General features: G+C 41.1%; 1 protein-coding gene across 2 annotated transcripts in view; it reads right to left on the bottom strand.

Annotated features, from left to right (window-relative positions):
• Positions 1–5,174: 5,174 nt before the first annotated feature.
• Positions 5,175–19,903, bottom strand: part of LOC139356349 (actin, cytoplasmic 1-like) — a 31,601-nt gene continuing 16,872 nt past the window's right edge. For both annotated transcript variants that reach the window (XM_071070152.1, XM_071070153.1), the window contains exons 7-11: positions 19,277–19,347; positions 17,842–17,886; positions 16,640–16,806; positions 8,175–8,298; positions 5,175–6,823 (exon numbers count right to left, since the gene is read on the bottom strand). In XM_071070152.1, coding sequence (XP_070926253.1) covers positions 5,495–6,823; positions 8,175–8,298; positions 16,640–16,806; positions 17,842–17,886; positions 19,277–19,347 — 1,736 coding nt within the window. In that variant the 3' untranslated portion in view covers positions 5,175–5,494. The remainder of the gene's footprint in view (positions 6,824–8,174; positions 8,299–16,639; positions 16,807–17,841; positions 17,887–19,276; positions 19,348–19,903) is intronic.

The raw sequence follows: 19,903 nt of genomic DNA on the forward strand, positions 1-19,903 counted from the left end.
AGAAGGCTGAGTCCCCTGGGTGGTAATCCTGCCTGCTTTCTGCACTTGAACATAAAGTCCTCCTCAAGACAGCCTGTGGTCTGCCTCTTGGCAACCAACAAACCTGCAGTTCCATAGGAGCTCTGAGACATGGCTGGAACCCCAAACGCAGCACATACCCTGCTCCTCAACCTGCTGCTCATTTCCTCTATATGGTTCCATTTGTATCACAGTTGTTGCACTGTGGCTCTTGCATGCGAGGTAAGGCCAAGCCGGTTCAAAGAGCAACCAGCCACCTCTGCACGGGTGTGCCAGGAGCAGGTGGAACAGATGCCAACCTCATTTGCTGCCGTTCAGGGTACCTCAGTTTTTCTACTATAGAGGTAGGGTCCCAGTGCCATCTGCTTTTCCTCAGGTCTCAGCTCCATCAGCTGTCAGGTGGAAGCCACTCAGGCTGTGGGAACCTGGCCATCTCAGCTTCCTTGAGTAGCCTAGGTTGCTGACTGGTCCACCTGCTCCATGCGCACCCTTCCAGAGATGGCTGGTTCATCTTGAGCCAGCTTGGTCTTGCCTAGTATCCACAGATACCAGCTACCCACTCGCTCCTCCAAATCAGCTTGTCCTGTCTTGGTGCTAAATTCTAAGTCTGACCATGGCCACAGAAGACCGAGTCCCTGGGGTGGTAATCCTGCCTGCTTTTTACACTTGAACATGAAGTCCTCCTCAAGAAGGCCTGTGGTCCGCCTCTTGGCAACCAACAAGCATGCAGTACCTCACGACCCCTGAGGCACTGACTGGAGCCCCAAAGGCAGCACATACCCTCCTCCTGAGCCTGCTGCTTGTTTCCTCTACATGGCTCCATTTGTAGCACAGATGTTGCACTGAGGCTTCTGCATGCCGGGAAAGGCCAAGTTGGCTCAAAAAGCAACCAGCCACTTCTACAAGGGTGCCCCAAGAGTCGCTGGATGAGTCACCAACCTCACTCGCTGTCGGTCAGGGTACATCAGCTCTTCTACCCTACAGGTAGGGCCCCAGTACTATCTGCTTTTTCTGAGGACTCTGCTCCATCAGCCATCAGGAGGCAGCACCTCAGGCTGTAGGAACCTGGCCATCCCTGATTCCTTGACTGGGTGAGGTTGCTTGATGGCCCACCTGCTCCAGGCATACCCTTGCAAACGTGGCTGGTTGCTCTTTGAGCCAGCTTGGCCTTGCCTGGCATTCACAGGCTCCAGCTACCTACACACAGATACTCCGAGTCAGCTCGCCCCAAATTCTAAGTCTGGCCAGGGCCTCAGAAGGCCAAGTCCCCTGGGTGGTAATCCTGCCTGCTTTCTGCACTTGAACATAAAGCCCTTCTCAAGACAGTCTGTGGTCTACCTCTTGGTAACCAACAACCCTGCAGTTCCATAGCAGACCTGAGACATGGGCCCCAAAAGCAGTGCACACCCTGCTCCTGAGCCTGCTGCTCATTTCCTCTATATGGTTCCATTTGTAGCACGGTAGTTGCACTGAGGCTTGTGCATGCCAGGCAAGGGCAAGTTGGCTCGAAGAGCAATCAGCCACCTCTGCAAGGGTGTGCCAGGAGCAGGTGGAACAGATGCCAACCTCATTCGCTGTCATTCAGGGTACCTCAGTTTTTCAACCCTAGCGGTACGGTCCCAGTGCCATCTGCTTTTCCTCAGGTCTCACCTCCATCAGCCGTCAGGTGGCACCCACTCGGGCTGCGGGAACTTGACCATCCCAACTTGTTTTTTTGTTTTGTTTTGTTTTTCGTTTTCTTGGGGTTTTTTTGTTTTTGTTTTGTTTTGCATTGTTGTTGCATTGTTGTTGTTTTTGCAGCCACAGGAGATTCAGCCAATTCAGATGCTTGCTACCCACAATTTGGAACATTCCTTTGGATTTGACCAAGTCAGGAAGAGATGGGAGAAAAATGAAACAACAACAATAAAACCCCAAACACAAACAGAGTTCAGCAAAACTAACAAATGCACAATCCATATGATTACTGAGTGTTCTAATGGTAAGGAGAAATTAAAAGACAAAACTCTAATTCAGCTACTTACCTGGAAATAAGGTTCAGGCTAGTCATCGTTCTCTGCCCTCTTAGAAGCTGGAAAAAACTTACACTCACCTTCCCTTAAGAAGCTGAAACTCAGGAAAGGAGGTGCCTGCTCTCCATCATCATGGAAGCAAGAAAACTTGCCATCCTTGTTGGAAATGAGTAAAACTTCAGAAAAGAGATATACAACAAAATCAACCATAGATCTCAACCAAATTTTGGGAGATCAGAGGCTCTCTGTTAAGCTCCCCAACCTCAGCAAATTATCGTCTTGGTTTGGGCAATAAAGATAGCCCAGGTTGGTATCAAGCAATAATGAGATTTCTCAAAGGTCAGAACCACCTTTGTAATGTCCTCTTTTTATCTTTAATGGTAGTCTGTTTTGTCAGAAACTAGGAGTGCAACACCTGCTTTTCTCTGTTTTCCATTTGCTTGAAAGATTTTTTTCCATTCCTTTATTTTGAGCCTATGTATGGCACTGCATGTGAGATGGGTTCTTTGAAGATGGCGTACTCCAATGGGTACGGTTCTTTATCCAGCTTGCCCCCATGTCTTTCAATTGGAGCGTTTAGCCCATTTACATTTAAGGTTAGTAATGGTACATGTGGATTTGATCCTATCATTATGCTGTCAGATGGTTATTTTGCAGACTTGTGTATGTGGTTGGTTTTTAGCATCACTGGTCTGTGTATTTCAGTGAGTTTTCGTAGTGGCTGGTGGTGGTCTTTTCTTTCCCTATTTAGTGCTTCCTTCAGGAGCTCTCATAAGGTAGATCTGGTGATACTGAATTCCCTCAGCATTGCTTGTATGAAAAGGATCTCATTTCTCCTTCACTTATGATGCTTAATTTTGCTGAACATGAAATTCTAGGCTGAAAATTCTTTTCATCAATAGCAGTTGGTGTAGGCTGGGGTGGGTGCTGCACTCCCCTGTGCTGTCAGGGCAAGTACAGCAAAATCAGGTCTCAGAGGAGAACTCTTTCAAAAGTGAACCCCCACCACAGCACAGCTGCTGTACACAAACGTGGCCAGACTTCTTTTTTAAGCAAGTCCCCTTTTTAAAGAGGGGAACTCTCAGACCTGATCTCTGCTGGGCAATCTTGTACATGAGATGTGGCTGGTCTAACCTCAGCATTCCTAAAGTGCTGGGATAAAGTGTCTCACGAGAGCAAGTGGACCCTAGAGAGAGTTGTCCCTGCCTTCTGGGCTCCACATCACCTGACTTGCTGCTCCACCACTTTGCTCCTCTCCTGGGTGCTCCATCTCAGAGACATGTGAGTTAGCAATCACTAGTGTAATCAGCCCAGGATGGAGGGTCTGTGCTGTGGGCCCAAGCCAGGGTTGCTTGTCTGGTGATGAGCAGTGGAGGGCATGTCATGCACATGGGAGATGGACTGGCTTGCTCCAATAAACTGCAGCTTATTGGAGGTGTTGTCAAGGCACTTAGGGTCTTTGCTCCCTTGATATTCTGAGGGTAGCAAGGGCAGTTCCACTGCAGAGACCGTGGCAGAAAGGATTTCATTGGCTCCTGGAAGCTCTGTCCAGGGAACTGGCAGTTGCTGCTCGCTTGACAGCTCTGGTGTGGGCTGGCTAGAGACCCAGGCCAGGAGGACCTGCCCATCAAGCAGACAGTCTGGCCACTTTTCTGTAGGGCTGCTGTGGTATGCTGGGGGTCCTCTCCCATCCCTAATTGCCTCGTATTTTCCAGGGAAGATGATAGCCTGCCCCTTCCTCTGGGAGCTCTGTACCACTGAGGTGCGAACTTGTTGCCAATCTGAACACACCTGTGAGACATGTCTGGAGACAAGTGGAGAAGTCTTACCTAGTCAGGAGAAAGAAGAACAGGGACTTGCTTTAAAAAAACATCTGGCCACATTTTTGTAGAGCAGCTGTGCTGTGCTGGGGGTTCACTTCAGCCCCTGGTTGCCTCAGACACTCTGAAGCCCTAAGGCTAAAATGGCTGAGTCGCCCAAACAGTAAACAGTCTGGTTCTCCCCCTGGGAGCTCTGACTCAGGGAGGCCTGAGACCTCTGTCGGCCAGAGAACAGCAGTCAAGGTAGCTGGAGACCCTGGTTGAAAGACTTCACCCGCTGACCAGAAATGGGGTCAGTGACTGACGTAAACAAGAGGCTGGCCACATTTTCGTAGCATGGCTGTGCTGTGGTACCTCTTCCATCCCTTGTCAGCTTGGGCTCTCCAAAGCCTGCAGGCCAGAACAGCTAGTCATCCAAAAAGCAAAGGAGGTGGCCTGTCCCTCTCTCTGGGAGCTCTGTCCCAGGAACATTTCAAATTTCCACTGGCCAAGGAATGCTGGCGGGGGTAGCTGGAGGCCCCAGGTGGGAGGTCCTGTCCAGTGAGGTGGAACAGGATCAGGGCCCTGCTTACAGAATCAGTCTGGCCGTGGTCTGGTAAAGCAGCTGCTCTGTGCTGCGGGATCTCTTCTGTCCCTGGTCGGGGCAGGCTGGAACGACTAAGTTGCCTGAACAGGAAAGATGGTGGCCTGCTCTATCTTTTCTCTCAGAGTTTACCTTGTTTGATGGAGCTTAATTTTCAGCCTGTTGATTTTACTTTCTACATTAGACTTGTTCAGAAAGAATCTGTTATATTTTAGGTTAGATATATGAGAATTCACTGTTTTCTGTAAATAAACCTGTTCATGTCTTGTTCTCTGGAAAGAAGTCTCTTTTAGCTATCTGACTTTGGTCACAGTCATGTAGAGCAGTAGCCAGTCCACAATGACATAACTGAATTTCCATTTCCAGTGTTTCCTTGGTGTGTCTTACATTGTCCAGAACTGAGCATTTTATTCTCAGTTGTCAAAATGCTAAGCTGTTCACTGTATTGAAATACTGTGCTTCCTCATTCAATTTTTTTAAGGTGTGCACTTTCATCCAATTCTTCTCAAGTCAGAGTACAGGTAAGCCCTGGCTGCCTCCAGCCACTCTCAGGGAGACCAAAAGCCTTCATACACCCCGAGTTGGGGTACAAAAAAGGGGGCCATGAAAACTGTTCAAAATGAAACAAAATCAAAAAGTACTCAGGCGAAGATTTTAAAAATTTTGCATTACATAATTTACATGAAAGCAATGCTATCATCTCCCCTGTGTGAACTCTGGAGAGGACTGGGGCATTCTCCTTAGAGAGAAGTGGGGTGGCTTTTAGGAGGGCAAGGGGCTTCCTGAAACAACGCATCTCACAAAATTTGGAATGACTATTGAAAAGAAGAACAATGTACAATCAGAGTCCTCAGCCACATTGTAGAACTTTGGGGGATGCTCACTCCAACCAACTGCTGTCACCTTCAGCATTCCAGTTTTTAAATCCTAAGTCAAGTCAATAATAAAAAAAAAAAAAAATTGAAACAATAAAACAAATAAAGTCATGCCAATCTCATCTTGTTTTCTGCGAAGTTTGGTTTTGTCAAGAAAGGGTGTAACGCAACTAAGTCACAGTCCACCTAGAAGCATTTGCGGTGGACAATGGAGGGGCCTGACTCATCATACTCCTGCTTGGTGATCCACATCTGCCGGAAGGTGGACAGCGAGGCCAGGATGGAGCCACCGACCCACACGGAGTACTTGCGCTCTGGTGGAGCAATGATCTTGATCTTTATTGTGCTGGGCGCCAGGGCGGTGATCTCCTTCTGCATCCGGTCGGCCATGCCAGGGTACATGGTGGTGCCGCCAGACAGCACTGTGTTGCTGTACAGGTCTTTGCGGATGTCCACGTCAGACTTCATGATGGAGTTGAAGGTAGTTTCGTGGATGCCACAGGATTCCATGCCCAGGAAGGAAGGCTGGAAGAGCGCCTCGGGGCAGCGGAACCGCTCATTGCCGATGGTGATGACCTGGCCATCGGGCAGCTCGTAGCTCTTCTCTAGGGAGGAGCTGGAGGCCGCTGTGGCCATCTCCTGCTCAAAGTCCAGGGCGACATAGCACAGCTTCTCCTTGATGTCACGCACGATTTCCCGCTCAGCGGTGGTAGTGAAGCTGTAGCCACGCTCCGTGAGGATCTTCATGAGGTGGTCAGTCAGGTTCCGGCCAGCCAGGTCTACCCGCAGGGTGGCATGGGGGAGGGCATTCCCCTCATAGATGGGAACACTGTGGGTGACCCCGTCACCGGAGTCCATCACGATGCCAGTGGTACGGCCAGAGGTGTACAGGGACAGCGCTGCCTGGATGGCCACGTACATGGCTGGGGTGTTGAAGGTCTCAAACATGATCTGGGTCATCTTCTCGCGGTTGGCCTTGGGGTTGAGGGGGGCCTCGGTCAGCAGGATGGGGTGCTCCTCGGGAGCCACACGCAGCTCGTTGTAGAAGGTGTGGTGCCAGATCTTCTCCATGTCGCCCCAGTTGGTGATGATGCCGTGCTCCATGGGGTACTTCAGGGTCAGGATGCCTCTCTTGCTCTGGGCTTCGTTGCCCACATAGGACTCCTTCTGACCCATGCCCCCCATTATGCCCTGGTGCCTGGGGCGCCCCACGATGGAAGGGAAGACAGCCCGGGGGGCATCGTTGCCTGCAAATCCAGCCTTGCACATGCCGGAACCGTTGTCAATGACAAGCACGGCGGTATCATCATCCATGGTGAGCTCATTCAACTGCATAGCCTTTAAAAGATCATCATTCTCTTTTTTCACGCTTTCAATTTCCTCCAAATATTTCTCTTCTCTTAGCTGGCTCTGATGTTTCATCATGTCTAGCTCCAGTCTTAGCATGGCAATTTCTTCCTGCAACGTACTATTTTCATGCAAGAGATCTTTTTCTTTCTTAAGACAAGGAGAAAGCTAAATAAACAAAGGGAACTTTTAATTAGCACTCAATAGAATGACATATCATGATTTCTTCTGAAATTAAAAAATAACATGTGTATTTGTATAATGAAAGAATCCCCACAGTGGACATTTAACTGGAAAAAAAAAAATTGGACAAAATTTCAAACCTGATAGAGTGTAAATTCCCAAAAGTTTAAGTATTTATTTAAAGACTATGAAAAATAAATCACTAGAGGATTTTAAAGAATCTCAGAATTTATAAAGCCTTTCTCTGAGTTACAAAAAAACCCAGAGGTTAAATTCTTTAAGTTCCTTTTACTGAAGAACATTTTACTGATATTCTACATTTCTAATATTTTTATACTCAGTTATAAGAGTGACATTTATTCATAACGGTTAAATCTAAGCATTGTACCCTTCCACAATGTACACATCTGCATCTAAGCACTGTACCCTTCTACCCTGTACACGTCTGCATCTAAGCATTGGACTTCTACATGCAACACTGAACTCATTTAAGATCACGATTCTTAAAAGGAGAGGTCAAAAAATATATACAAGATGCAGGATTTTCCCCAGGTCTCCTGATGCTACTTCTAGTGATCCTCCACAAAATCACAGTTACTTCTATGGTGTAAATACATAAATACAAAAGAAGCCTTTTATTTCAAAATACGAATGGTAAATAAGATAGAACTTAGAGAGATTTTCTTAGAAATCACGAGATTATTTGCCATTGCAATAACTTTTCTTTCCTCTTTACAATGTTTGAAACAGCAGTAAGTGTGAAATAGGGGAAATACACTGAACTATTTCTCTAGGAACAAAATACTTATCAATAAATTATCACTAAATGTGTATCATGGCATGTCATTGTTTTCAAAGCTCTTTGCATTGAAATGAGAAACTTCTTGGAGCAAACTGTTCCTCTCTGCAAAAGCAAGGATAATGACATCCACAATGTGGCCTCTGACCCAGCTATACATTTCCGACTTTCCTATCAGTGAAAATAATCAATTCACTTCTCTATTAATATTTTCAAAAAATAAACCAATGTCCAAAAACTAGACAATTTCTTTTTACTAGCAAAACTTATTTTTGATATTGGAAAGATCATCAATTCTGATGAAAAATATCAAAAGCTTCTCCTTTGGATTGAGGCCATTGCTCGACTGCTGCAGGCAAATGGAGTTGAATTCAGAACATAGCTTTATCCTATATGTACATATGTAGATATATGACAAAGGATATATAGAATATATACACACATATATATGACTTAAAAATCCTTTATATTTCCAAAATATATCATGTTTTAAATATATACACATATGAAAAATTTGAAAATAACTAAAGAAAATACCTCAGAATTCATTTTCTTTTCAGTCACTTCTATCTGCTCTTGTTTATTAGTCAGAATCTCATCTTGTGATATTCCAGTGTTCCGTTCTTCAGAAACTTGCTTCTGAGTATCATTTTGTTCATCACTAGAAGAAATTTTAATTTTCATGAAATACTGGAGGTGTCCCTAAAATGATCTACAGGGCACGATGGCGCCATCAGACGTCATTCACACGATGTATATCTGCACATGAATCCTAGACAAGGCAAAGGGGTCTCACATCTGTTAACCCAGCTGCCCCAACCATGTTGGCACCAGGGACTGGTTTTGTGGAAGATAATGTTTCCAGGAACCTGAGGTGGGGGATGGTTCCAGGATGATTCAAGCACATTACATTCATTGTGCACTTTATTTCTATTATTATTCATACATAATGAAATAATTATATAACTCACCAAAATGCAGAATGAGTGGGAGCCTCAGCTTGTTTTCCTGCAACTACATGGTCCCATCTGGGGGTGACAGGAGACGGTGACAGATCATAAGGCATTAGATTCTCATAAGAAGTGAACAACCTGAATCCCCTGCATGAGCAGCTTACAACAGGGTTCGAGTCACACTCCTATGACAATCTAATGCCACCGCTGACCCAACAGGAGTAGGAGCTTGGGCGGTAATGGGAGATTTGATAAATGAATCAGTAAAGTCTCAGAAGTTACAAATTAAATGAATACCAATCAGTAGCACCACTATACACCAACTACGACCAAGCTGAGAGTCCTTATCAAGAATCCAATCCCTTTTACAAAGGCTGCAAAAAAGTGTGAAATACCTAGGAATATACTTAATGAAAAAGGTGAGTGATCTCTATAAAGATAACTGGAAAACACCACTGAAGAAAATAATAGATGATGCAAACAAATGAAGATCCATCCTATGTTAATGGACTCAAAGAACTGATATCGTGAAAATGACCATAGTGCCCAAAGCCGTCTACACATTCCATACAATTTCTAGCAAAGTACCAATGTCATTCTTCACAAAGTTATTTTAAAATGCTGACATTTATGAAGGACCACAAAAGAGCCTGAATAGCAACAGACATACCAAGCAAAAGGAACAAATATGTTGGCATCACATGACCTGACTTCAAATTATACTCTAAGGCCACAGTAACAAAAACAGCGTGGCACTGGTATAAAAGTATATACCTAGATCAATGGAACAGAATAGACAACTCAGAAATAAAGTCACTACAACCAAATGATCTCTGAGCAAGGATACAAAAACATACACTGGAGAAAGTACACGTTATTCAACAAATGGAGCTGGGGAAAAAAGATAGCCACATGTTGAAGAATGAAACTGGATCTCTATCTCTCACCATGTACAAGAATAAATTCAAGATGGATTAAGGGCCTAAACCTAAGACCCGAAAATATTGGCCTAGGCAAACAATTTATGATGAAGACCCAAAAAGCAAAAGCAACAAAAATGAAAATAAATAAGACCTAATTAAACTAAAAAGCTTCATCACAGCAAAAGAAATAATCATCAGAGTAAACCAACAACCTATACAATGGGAAAAAATATTTGAAAATTATGAATCTAACCAAGGACTAATATCTACAACCTACAAGAAACTCAAACAAATCAATAGGAAAAATACAAAGAATTCCATTAAAAAGTGGCCAAATTACATGAATAGACATTTCTCAAAAGAAGATGTACAAATGGTAAACAAGCATATAAAAACATGCTAAATATCTCTAATCATCAGGGAAATGTACAATAAAACAACACTGAGATATCACCTCACTGCAGCCACAATGGCCACTTTTAGAAATCATAAAACAACAGATGTTGGTGTGGATGTGGTGAAAAGAGAACAGTTATACACTGCTGGTGGGAATACAAATTCGTACAAATCTATGGAAAACAGTATGGAGAGTTCTCAAAGAACTAAAAGTAGATCCTACCATTTTATCCAGAATTCTCATTTCTGGATATCTACACAAAAGAAATCGTACTCTCAAAAAGATACCCGCATACACATGTTTACTGCAGCACAATCCACAATATGCAAAGATACGGAATCAACCAGTGTCCGTCAACTGATAAGTGGAATAAAGAAAATGGATATATATATATATCTCACATCACATATATATATCATATATATGTCTGTGTGTATATACACACACCGTATACATACATACATACCCAAGACTGGGTAATTCATACACATACATACCTGAGACTGGGTCATTCATAAAGGAAATAGGTTTAATTGATTCACAGTTAGGCATGGCTGGGGGGGCCTCAGGAAACTTAACCATAGCAGAAGATGAAGGGGAAGCAGGCACCTTCTTCATAAGGCCGCAGGAGAGAGAGAAGTGAAGGGGAAAGAGCCCCTTAAGAAACCATCAGCTCTTCTGAGAACTCACTCACTATCACAAGAACAGCATGGAAGCAACTGACCCCATGATCCAATCACCTCCCACCTGCTCTTTTCTCTCAACACCTGGGAATTACAATTTGACATGAGATTTGCATGGAAACACAAAGCTAAACTACTGGGGGGTGTATCCTTACTTTTAAAATATCTAAATGTCATTATTTATAATTCAAAAATGGTAATTTTTATTAGTTATGATTTTATTTGAAAATAAAATGATCTGGTAAATTTTCTTCACTTTTAACTTATTCAGTCAAAATATATAAAAAGCTGGATTTGCCAGCAGAAAATTGTAACTACTTTTTAATGAGATAAAAATGTATAACAATATCATGATTACTGTACAGAGAAGAAAGTGAACAAGAAAAGAAAAGGAATTTAAAAAGAGAGAATATCACTACCATATACATACATGAACTGACAAGGAGACTAAAATCTCCTACTAGAGATTATGTTAGGACTTGAGCAAAAGCTTCTAAAAATACCAAAAACAAAAACAAAACAATTATTTTCAAGAAATAAATTATACACAGAATTCTTCTGGTTAAGATGATGTATCAAAAAAAATCATCCTGAGAGCTACTATTAACCAATCCATCATAACCAAAACTCTAAGTCTACAATTCTGGAATATTAAAAAGTTTCATTTTGAACATAGTTAATGGAAGGCAACTTTTGAACAGAAAATTTCTGGTTAAAGTTGACTCAACTTAGGAAAGAATTGACCTGTAGCCATGGTAACAAGAAGCCACCCAGAGCCAGTTCAAAATCTAGTCAATCCACCAATGACCACTGGCCTTGCTCACCAACCCATATCCATGTGAGCAGCTTGCTTCTGAAAGACAGCCCAGCAGCAAGAGCTGCTCCATCAGAATAGACAGTGCCTGACCAGTATACGTCTTACTAGAGGAAGCAAAAAATTCCAACTCTGACTTTTTATTTCAAATACCAAAGGTCCATAATCCCTTGGAAAGAATTTGTGGTCCATTAAATTTACCACTCTAATAGTTTTTAATATAAAATACTAGTGGTCGGGCGTGGTGGCTCACGCCTGTAATCCCAGCACCTTGGGAGGCCGAGGCGGGTGGATTGCCTGAGGTCAGGAGTTCAAGACCAGCCTGACAAACAGGGTGAAACTCCCTCTCCACTAAAAATACGAAAATTAGTCGGGCGTAGTTGCGCGCACCTGTAATCCCAGCTCCTCAGCTGGCTGAGGCAGGAGAATTGCTTGAGCCCAGGAGGCGGAGGTTGCAGCGAGCCGAGGTCACGCCACTGCACTGCAGCCTGGGTGACAGAGCAAGACTCTGTCTCTAAATAAATAAAATACCAGTAAAGTTTGCAATTCCTCTCACTCATTTTACCATAATTGCAATTATCATGATTAACAGTAAAAGAATAGTGAATAACCACAATATTGGGCTTTTCTCCCTAAGCGAAAAAATATTAATATAAACAATGTAGCGTATTATAAAGTGCCAAAAGAATTTTAAAAATGCATATAATCACCTGGCAAAATTGTTAAAATGAACTTTGTCGAACACTTTTTAAGTGAGACTCAAGCAACATATCCAGGATAAACTCCACTCGTTTGTCCAATAACTATTTATTAGGTAGCTACGTCTCATATGTTAGGCCTTTTTCTAGGAAGTGAGGATATGGTAATGAACAATAAAACCCCTACTCATGAGAGTGAGATAAACACACAATACAACAGACAGGTAAGGCAAAATACACAGTACGTTAGAGGAGAAAAACTAAAGCAGGAAAATGAAATGTTTATGTGTTTGACGAGGAGGGCGGTGGGAAAGTTGGGAGGCCAGAAAAGCCCCTGCTGAGAAAGAGGATTTTTCTTTAATACAAAGAATATTGTATTTGTATATCAAAGACTCTAGAAAGTGATGATGTTAACAGAGTTGATGTCAAGATACAAACAGGTTTAAAGTTAGAGATGATAAACCACTGTTGCACTGAACCTTCCCTTGATTATGTTAGACAGCATCCCTGGTAGGCTCCCAGCTGAATCTTAAGCATGATGTGTCCTGGTGATACAATTGTAATTCCTTTCTGCTAGTCATCGTTCTCTCTCTTTTTTTCCTTTTCCTTCATTTTTCTCTGGACTAGGAATTGTGCTGGTACACGGTTCTTCCTCAGAAAGTGGTTATTCCTTAATGTGTTTCTTTTACCCCTTTTCTTCTTAGAAAGGGGATTTTAAGTAAAGAACTGAAGAGATGGAAAGCTAGACGAATATCCAGACACAGGGAACTTCTAAGGGCAGACAGAGGTGTGCCTAGAGTCTAAGCACTAGGGATAGGTAAGGAATAGCAAGAAGCTCAGTGTGGCTGAAGCAGAGCAAAGAGGTAAGGAACAGAAGTTCAAGCAGGAGAGGTAACATGCCAGATGGTTTACTGCCTTTTGGTTATTAGGAGGAACTCTGTCACATACTCGAAGAGTGAAATGGGAGGCAATCAGAAGGGCTGGGGCAGAGGAATGACACAATTTGACTTATGTTTTAAATCCATCCACTAAGTTAAGAATTGATGAAAGGGGAAGTTTTTAAAAACCAGGACTATCAATTCCCAGTCTACGACACTCATCTAGACTGCAGATGATGGTGGCTCAGATGTGCAAGATATGACTGGCTTCGGGATACATTCTTCAGGTAGGCCTGGCATTTACTGAGAGATTAGATGTGAGGTGTCAGAGAGAGAGAAAGATGAGTCAAGAATGACACCAAGGTTTTTGGCAGAGCGACTGGAAGAGTTGCCCTTAACCAGAGGAGGAAAGACTACATGAGCTGTAGATTTCTGGAAGGCATCAGGAGCCCAGTTTTGCATCTCACAAGTGTATGATACCCAACAGCTAATCAAATAGAGATGTCAAGTAGGCGGGCTGACATAGAGATCTGGAATTAAGGAGAGAGACCTGAGCTGGAGACATACATTTGGAATCACTAGCATATACACAGTAGAAAAAGTCATGAGGGGCAAGGCATGGTGGCTCACACCTGTAATCCCAACACAGACAGACAGATCACCTGAGGTCAGGAGTTTAAGACCAGCCTGGCCAACATGGGGAAACCCTGTCTCTACTAAAAATACAAAAATTAGCCGGGCATGGTGGCGTGCACTTGTAATCCCAGCTACTCAGGAGGCTGAGGCAGGAGAAGCACTGGAACCCAGGAGGCAAAGGTTGCAGTGAGCCAAGATCATGCCACTGAACTCCAGCCTGGGTGACAGAGCGAAACTCTGTCTTAAAAAAATAAAAAAGTTATGAGAAAGAAGATTGAGGACTGAGCTCTGGGAAACAACAACGTCCAAAAGGAGAAAGATGAGGAAGAGCAAGCAAAACAGACCACGATGAATGGACTAGAAAGGCAGGAGGAAAAACCTGAGGGGGTGAGGTCCTGAAAGCCTAGTGAAGACGCCGTTAGGGAGGAGATGTCCTTCACTGGCTCAAATATTGCTGACAGATTAAATGAGGTGTAAGAAAAAATGCCTAGATTTAGTTACAGAAAAAAGTAGTGATAACCTTGAGAAAAACAACTTTGGAGGAGTGCTGACACCGAAGACTTACTGGCATTGAGATCAAGAGTGAACAGAAAGAAAACCTGAATTCGTGAGTGTAGACAGTTCTTTTAAGGACATCATACTTAACACAGTCATGACTGAGAATGATGTAATTTTCTTCCACAGTCATGGAAAAGTGATAGACAAGCAATAGCAGTTTTCAAATTGTATATAGCAGGTGGAGTTTTCAAATTTTATATAACAATTATGTATTTTAAAGTTTATAAAAATTATATACATATGGCATTAAAAAATGCCAGACTGAGATATTAAAGGTCCCTTGAACATTTCTAGATTACATAAGCTGATTATCATTTTGTTCATGCTGATACATAAAGACCAAGAAATACTGAAGGTTTCAGGGAGAGTATTTCTTGCTTGATAAAAATCAGCCAATTCGGCCGGGAGCGGTGGCTCAAGCCTGTAATCCCAGCACTTTGGGAGGCCGAGACGGGCAGATCACGAGGTCAGGAGATCGAGACCATCCTGGCTAACACGGTGAAATCCTGTCTCTACTAAAAAATACAAAAAAACTAGCCGGGTGAGGTGGCGGGCGCCTGTAGTCCCAGCTACTCAGGAGGCTGAGGCAGGAGAATGGCGTGAACCCGGGAGGCGGAGCTTGCAGTGAGCTGAGATCCGGCCACAGCACTCCAGCCTGGGTGACAGAGCGAGACTCCGTCTCAAAAAAAAAAAAAAAAAAAAAATTCAGCCAATTCTAGGAGAGTTGATACTCATCAAATATACAAAGTCATTGATCACGGTAAAATACTGAGTTCTACTAACAGGAATAAAGTGGGAAAAATGCAGAAAATAATCTTATTTTTATTTTAAAAATTTTATGAAGCCACTGTTGAAAAATACGGTGAGGTGAATACTGAAATATATCCTTTTCTCAAAGGGAGGATAATGTCACACGCAGGGGACTTTTACAAATAAGAGTCACTGCATTAGCAGCACCTTCCTTTTAGCACAAGGGTTGGAAAATAAGCACCTGTGGGCCAAATCCAGCCCACTGCCGGTTTTTATAAGTCAAGTATCTTGCAACGCAGCCAGGCTTACTGACTCTACAGTCCATGGAGTCAATTAGCTGGGTGTGACGTTGCACACCCGTGGCCCCAGCTAGTAGAGAGGCTGAGAGGGGAAGATCGCTAGAGCCCAGAAAGTCAAGGCTGCAGTGAGCCGTGATCACACAACTGCACTCCAGCCTGGGCAACAGAGCAAGACCCTGTCTCAAGAAAATAAATATATATAGTCCACAAAGCGTAAAATATTTACTAATTGGCTATTTGCAGAAAAAGCTGGACAACTCCTGGTTCAGTAGATAAAAGATCCTTTGATGTATTTTAATAAAATTTTTACCCAATACACTGAAATGTTTATATTAAATCTAGATCCCCACGTATAATCCCTTGGCAATATTCAGATTGAGGGTCCAATATTTCAGCACTCAGGCCACTGACAACACAAATTTAGTCACTAGCAATCTTGTGGCTAACAAAGTACAGTGTCAATGTAGCATGTAGCTTCCATTTGCAACACAGCAGATATTACAAGAATTCTAACAAGAATTCTTAAGATGTGTCATCAAACTAAATGCTTTAAATACATTTTAATTGTGAAATAATCAGTACTCTCTAGATCTAACCTCATCTTAAAAAAAATGGTTTATACTACCTTATTTTGGGGGTATGGAAACTGAGCTATTTCCTATTGATAAGGAATTAGACTAGCTCCAACTTTTTGATATAATAATGCTGTAATAAATATATAGGTAAGTATATATGTAACATATCTATACAAACATCCTTTATATGTATTATATATCCTTACTATGTTATGTATGTGTGTGTGAATATGCCACTAAATTAATGCTCAAAATGTATACTAACAGTGTATGAAATGTCTTTTTCAACAAAACCATTTCCTTTGCAGCAACACGGATGGAGCTGGAGGCCACTATCCTAAGCAAACTAATGTAGGAACACAAAATCAAATGCCATATATTCTTACTCATTAGTGGGAACTAAACAATGAGAACTCATGGACACAAACAGGAGAATAACAGACACTGGGGCCTACTTGAGGATGGAGCATGGCAGGAGGGAGAGGACCAAAAAACTACCTTTTGGGTATTTTGCTTCTTATGTAGCTGAAACCTCCATGATACAGTTTACCCATATAACGAACCTGCACATGTACCCAAGAAGCTAAAATAAAAGTTCACTAAAAAGAAAAGAAAATGCCTTTTCCCTCACATTTGCCAATACTGGTTATTTTTCAAATAAATTAATGACCGGAAAAAATGGTAACTCATTGTTTGCTGATTTTCATTTTTCTGATTACCAGGCAAGGCTGAATATCATAGGAAAAGTATAAAATGTGTTCATCATGAATATTAGCCCAAATTAGGATTAGTTTGACAGCACATGGTTGTCTCCTGTTAAATGTTGCCAGAGGCTTACCTGTGACACTCTTCATTCTCAGTGTCAGGAAATTGCTGACTTTCAGGTGTTCTGCTCTTTCTTTGTGGAATTAATCCATCATCACCATTGCCAGCAGCAGCACCATCAGTCAGGTTTTCTGGTAATCCCACATGATTACTTCTGTGCTTCTTCACTTCTTCTTCAACCTTGAGTGGAAGTTTGATATTAAGGATGGTTATCGCTTTATTGAATAGAAAGGATCTTTTCAATTGATTTTATCACTTGAACAGTTTATCATTATTTTAGTCATTAAAAATATTTCACATTTAAATTTAATCATATATACAGAACTAGTAGCATATAATTTTATGATGTAATTATCATTAGTATCTCAGTAAAATTTTTGAAACGTTTGCTTGATTTCTGTTTTACTGAATAAAACAGAATTTTCCAAAATTCAAAAAGGGCCCTCCTTCATTTTATGCTTTTATTCCCAACCACTCTTCAGAATCTTATATATGTATTTACCCCATTTGACTCGTGGGAACACACACATAAAAAGACAAAGACACAAATTGTGTCTCCTGTCTTTACCACCTAGATTTTACATTCAACGGTCAGATTTAGAGGATGAAACACTGTGGGGCTTCAGGAGTAGAAAGGAAGATTGCTCTTTTCTGCACTAAGATATTCTTCTCCCACTGCCTTTGATCATTCCTTTTTCATTTGGTTCCTGGGATATCGAAAACATGATGGTGCTCACTGAAACATGGGAACCAAAGTTCACCACAACACAAGGAGCAGAGTGAAGCTGCTGAGGCACAAGCGTGGAATTCCAGAAAATGAGATGCTCCCCAGATTTCACATTCAATAGCCATACAATTTTCCAGCTGGAAAATACACAGAATAAGAAACTGTCCTCTTTAGCCACATTATCTATTGATAATCAGACTAAAACCAAGAAAGATAAAATGACTGATCCAAAGCTCCTAAAGTGGCATTACTTAGCATTTTAAGGCACCATTCAGGATTATTCCATAATAATGAAAGAACATCTCTAGGGTTTGCATCTCTTTAAAACTCAGTATACAGAATTCTTTCTGAGTTAAATATTAAATTTTTCACTGGTGATTTATGCTACTTACACGATAGGATCATGTATGCCTAAACTTACTACACTTTGTTAAACAACGTAACATAAAAATCTAATTCAACAGAAACATCTGAATATAAAGGTATACCTCTCTATCACAATCCTTATTTATTTCTGGTTCTTCAGACATTTTCTGCAAATGCAAAAACAGAATGTTAATCTGCTTGCTGTATTTCCGTGATGTCTCCTCTTTCGGAATTTATGTTTTTAAAGTAATTTTATTCTTCAGTAATCAAGTATGGACAATGAAAAATAAGAAAATAATTAAACTTAAAATTTAACTGTTAAAATAATTAAATAATTAAAATTAAGAATTAACTTTTTAATCTACATGTAGCTACTGCCACATCACTGGCTTCTAACATGTGAAAAATAATTCACCTTAGATAAAGGGAGAAGAAAAACATGAACCAGCAAACTTAACTTTTCACCATTTGTTTGGACTAAACTTAATTTGTTACATGTTAGATCTACCAAAAATGAATTAGCAGATGATTTGTAGTGTTTCAAAGGCTTCCTCACTTGAAAAGGGTTTACCTCACGAAACCCTAACTATCACTAGCCCCTACATTGCACTGAAGTCCTTTTTTTAAAAGATTCCTAACTGAACTGTATGCACGCTTTAAATTATTAGGAGTTGAAATAAACACCAAACAGAAAGAAATGCAAATTCTTAAATTTTAATTGAAATTATATGCTGTAATATGAGAGTGTTATGAATATAGATTATGTGCTTAAGTCCAGTTCTATAATGTGTACTAATGACAGTGGATAAAATTGTTTGATAATCTGTACTGATTTTCTGCAACTGAAGTAAGTTCGAATGTTACTGTGTTTGTGCAGCAACACCAAAGCTCCCATTCTGCAAGATGTGATTCTTGGAATAGGCAGTTGGGTTGCTTTTATGAACCTGATTCCCTCCCTGAACAGAAACGCTGAGGTCAATGAGAGACCACAAGGCAGAATATATCTTTAACCTTGGTATCAGTGACTGACAATAGAAAACTGCAGATTTTCAATCACTGGCCATGATTGCTCCTTAACCATGAATCCAGCTCAGGGACCATCAGGATTACATTGTTCATAATTCTACTGCTTAATAATATAATCCAATAATTGATGTTACTTTATCATGTTAGGGTGTTTTAAAAATAAAAGAACAAAGTTCTGGAATTTGTTTTTGCCTCTATTCCAAAAGGAAAGATTAGCTATAAGCTAATCAAAAAGGCAGATAAGAATATTTTAAATAAGAATACTGCAAAATTAGAGTATTTTAAATTTCACAGTGGTTATGTTTTTGAAGTTAAATATCAAATGTCAATTAGAATCCATTGATTCTTCTGTTAATGAGATTGCTGAATTTATTAAAATAAATTTTAAGAATCTATTTTTAAATTCTTAAAAAAAGAATCTATTGATTCTCAAAACCTAGCCCGAAAGGTAATTTCATTTGGACTATCTAATATTATTAAAGCAAAGAAAACAACATTAAATCAAAAATTTAAATTTAAAAGTTTCCATGCCTCTGGCTGGCTATTTTCACTGCCTTTAAGCCTTTGTGACTCTTCCTCTGACGTCAGCTTTAAGTCTTGTTCTGTTGAGAAATCCATGTATTCAGTTAAAATGAACCACTTAGAACAGTTAAAAACTATTGTCTTTATAAAAATAGATTTAAGACAACATTTTATTTTATTTCATAAATTCAGGGTTTAGTCTTTCATGAAATAGTTACTTAGGAAATAATTATCCAAAACTTCAACAAACCACTTGGGGAGACACCTGATGTGATTCACTCACAAATTCATCCACCCAACAGAAATGAACAAAACCACCAGAAACACAACTTTAAAATACAGTAGAAACGTATAAGGTGACATGGTATGTTGTTCTCCACTTCCTAACAGTGAAGCAGTAAATGTAATGAAAAGAAAATTTAGTTTTCCTGCACTTAGCTACTCTGACTCTAAGGATAGCAACAGGCAGGACCCAGGAAAGGTCGGGGTGACCCTGTCTGAGAAGCCAGAGCCCACAGGTATGGGCTCCAGACATCCCAGAGCAAGGTTAAGAAAACAAATTCCTTTCCCGTCTCCCCTTCCCCTTAGCATTTACTCATAGCTATTTTTATAAATGCATATATTTTGCAACTTTCT

Source organism: Macaca nemestrina, chromosome 9 (assembly GCF_043159975.1).
Source record: "Macaca nemestrina isolate mMacNem1 chromosome 9, mMacNem.hap1, whole genome shotgun sequence".
NCBI lineage: Eukaryota > Metazoa > Chordata > Mammalia > Primates > Cercopithecidae > Macaca > Macaca nemestrina.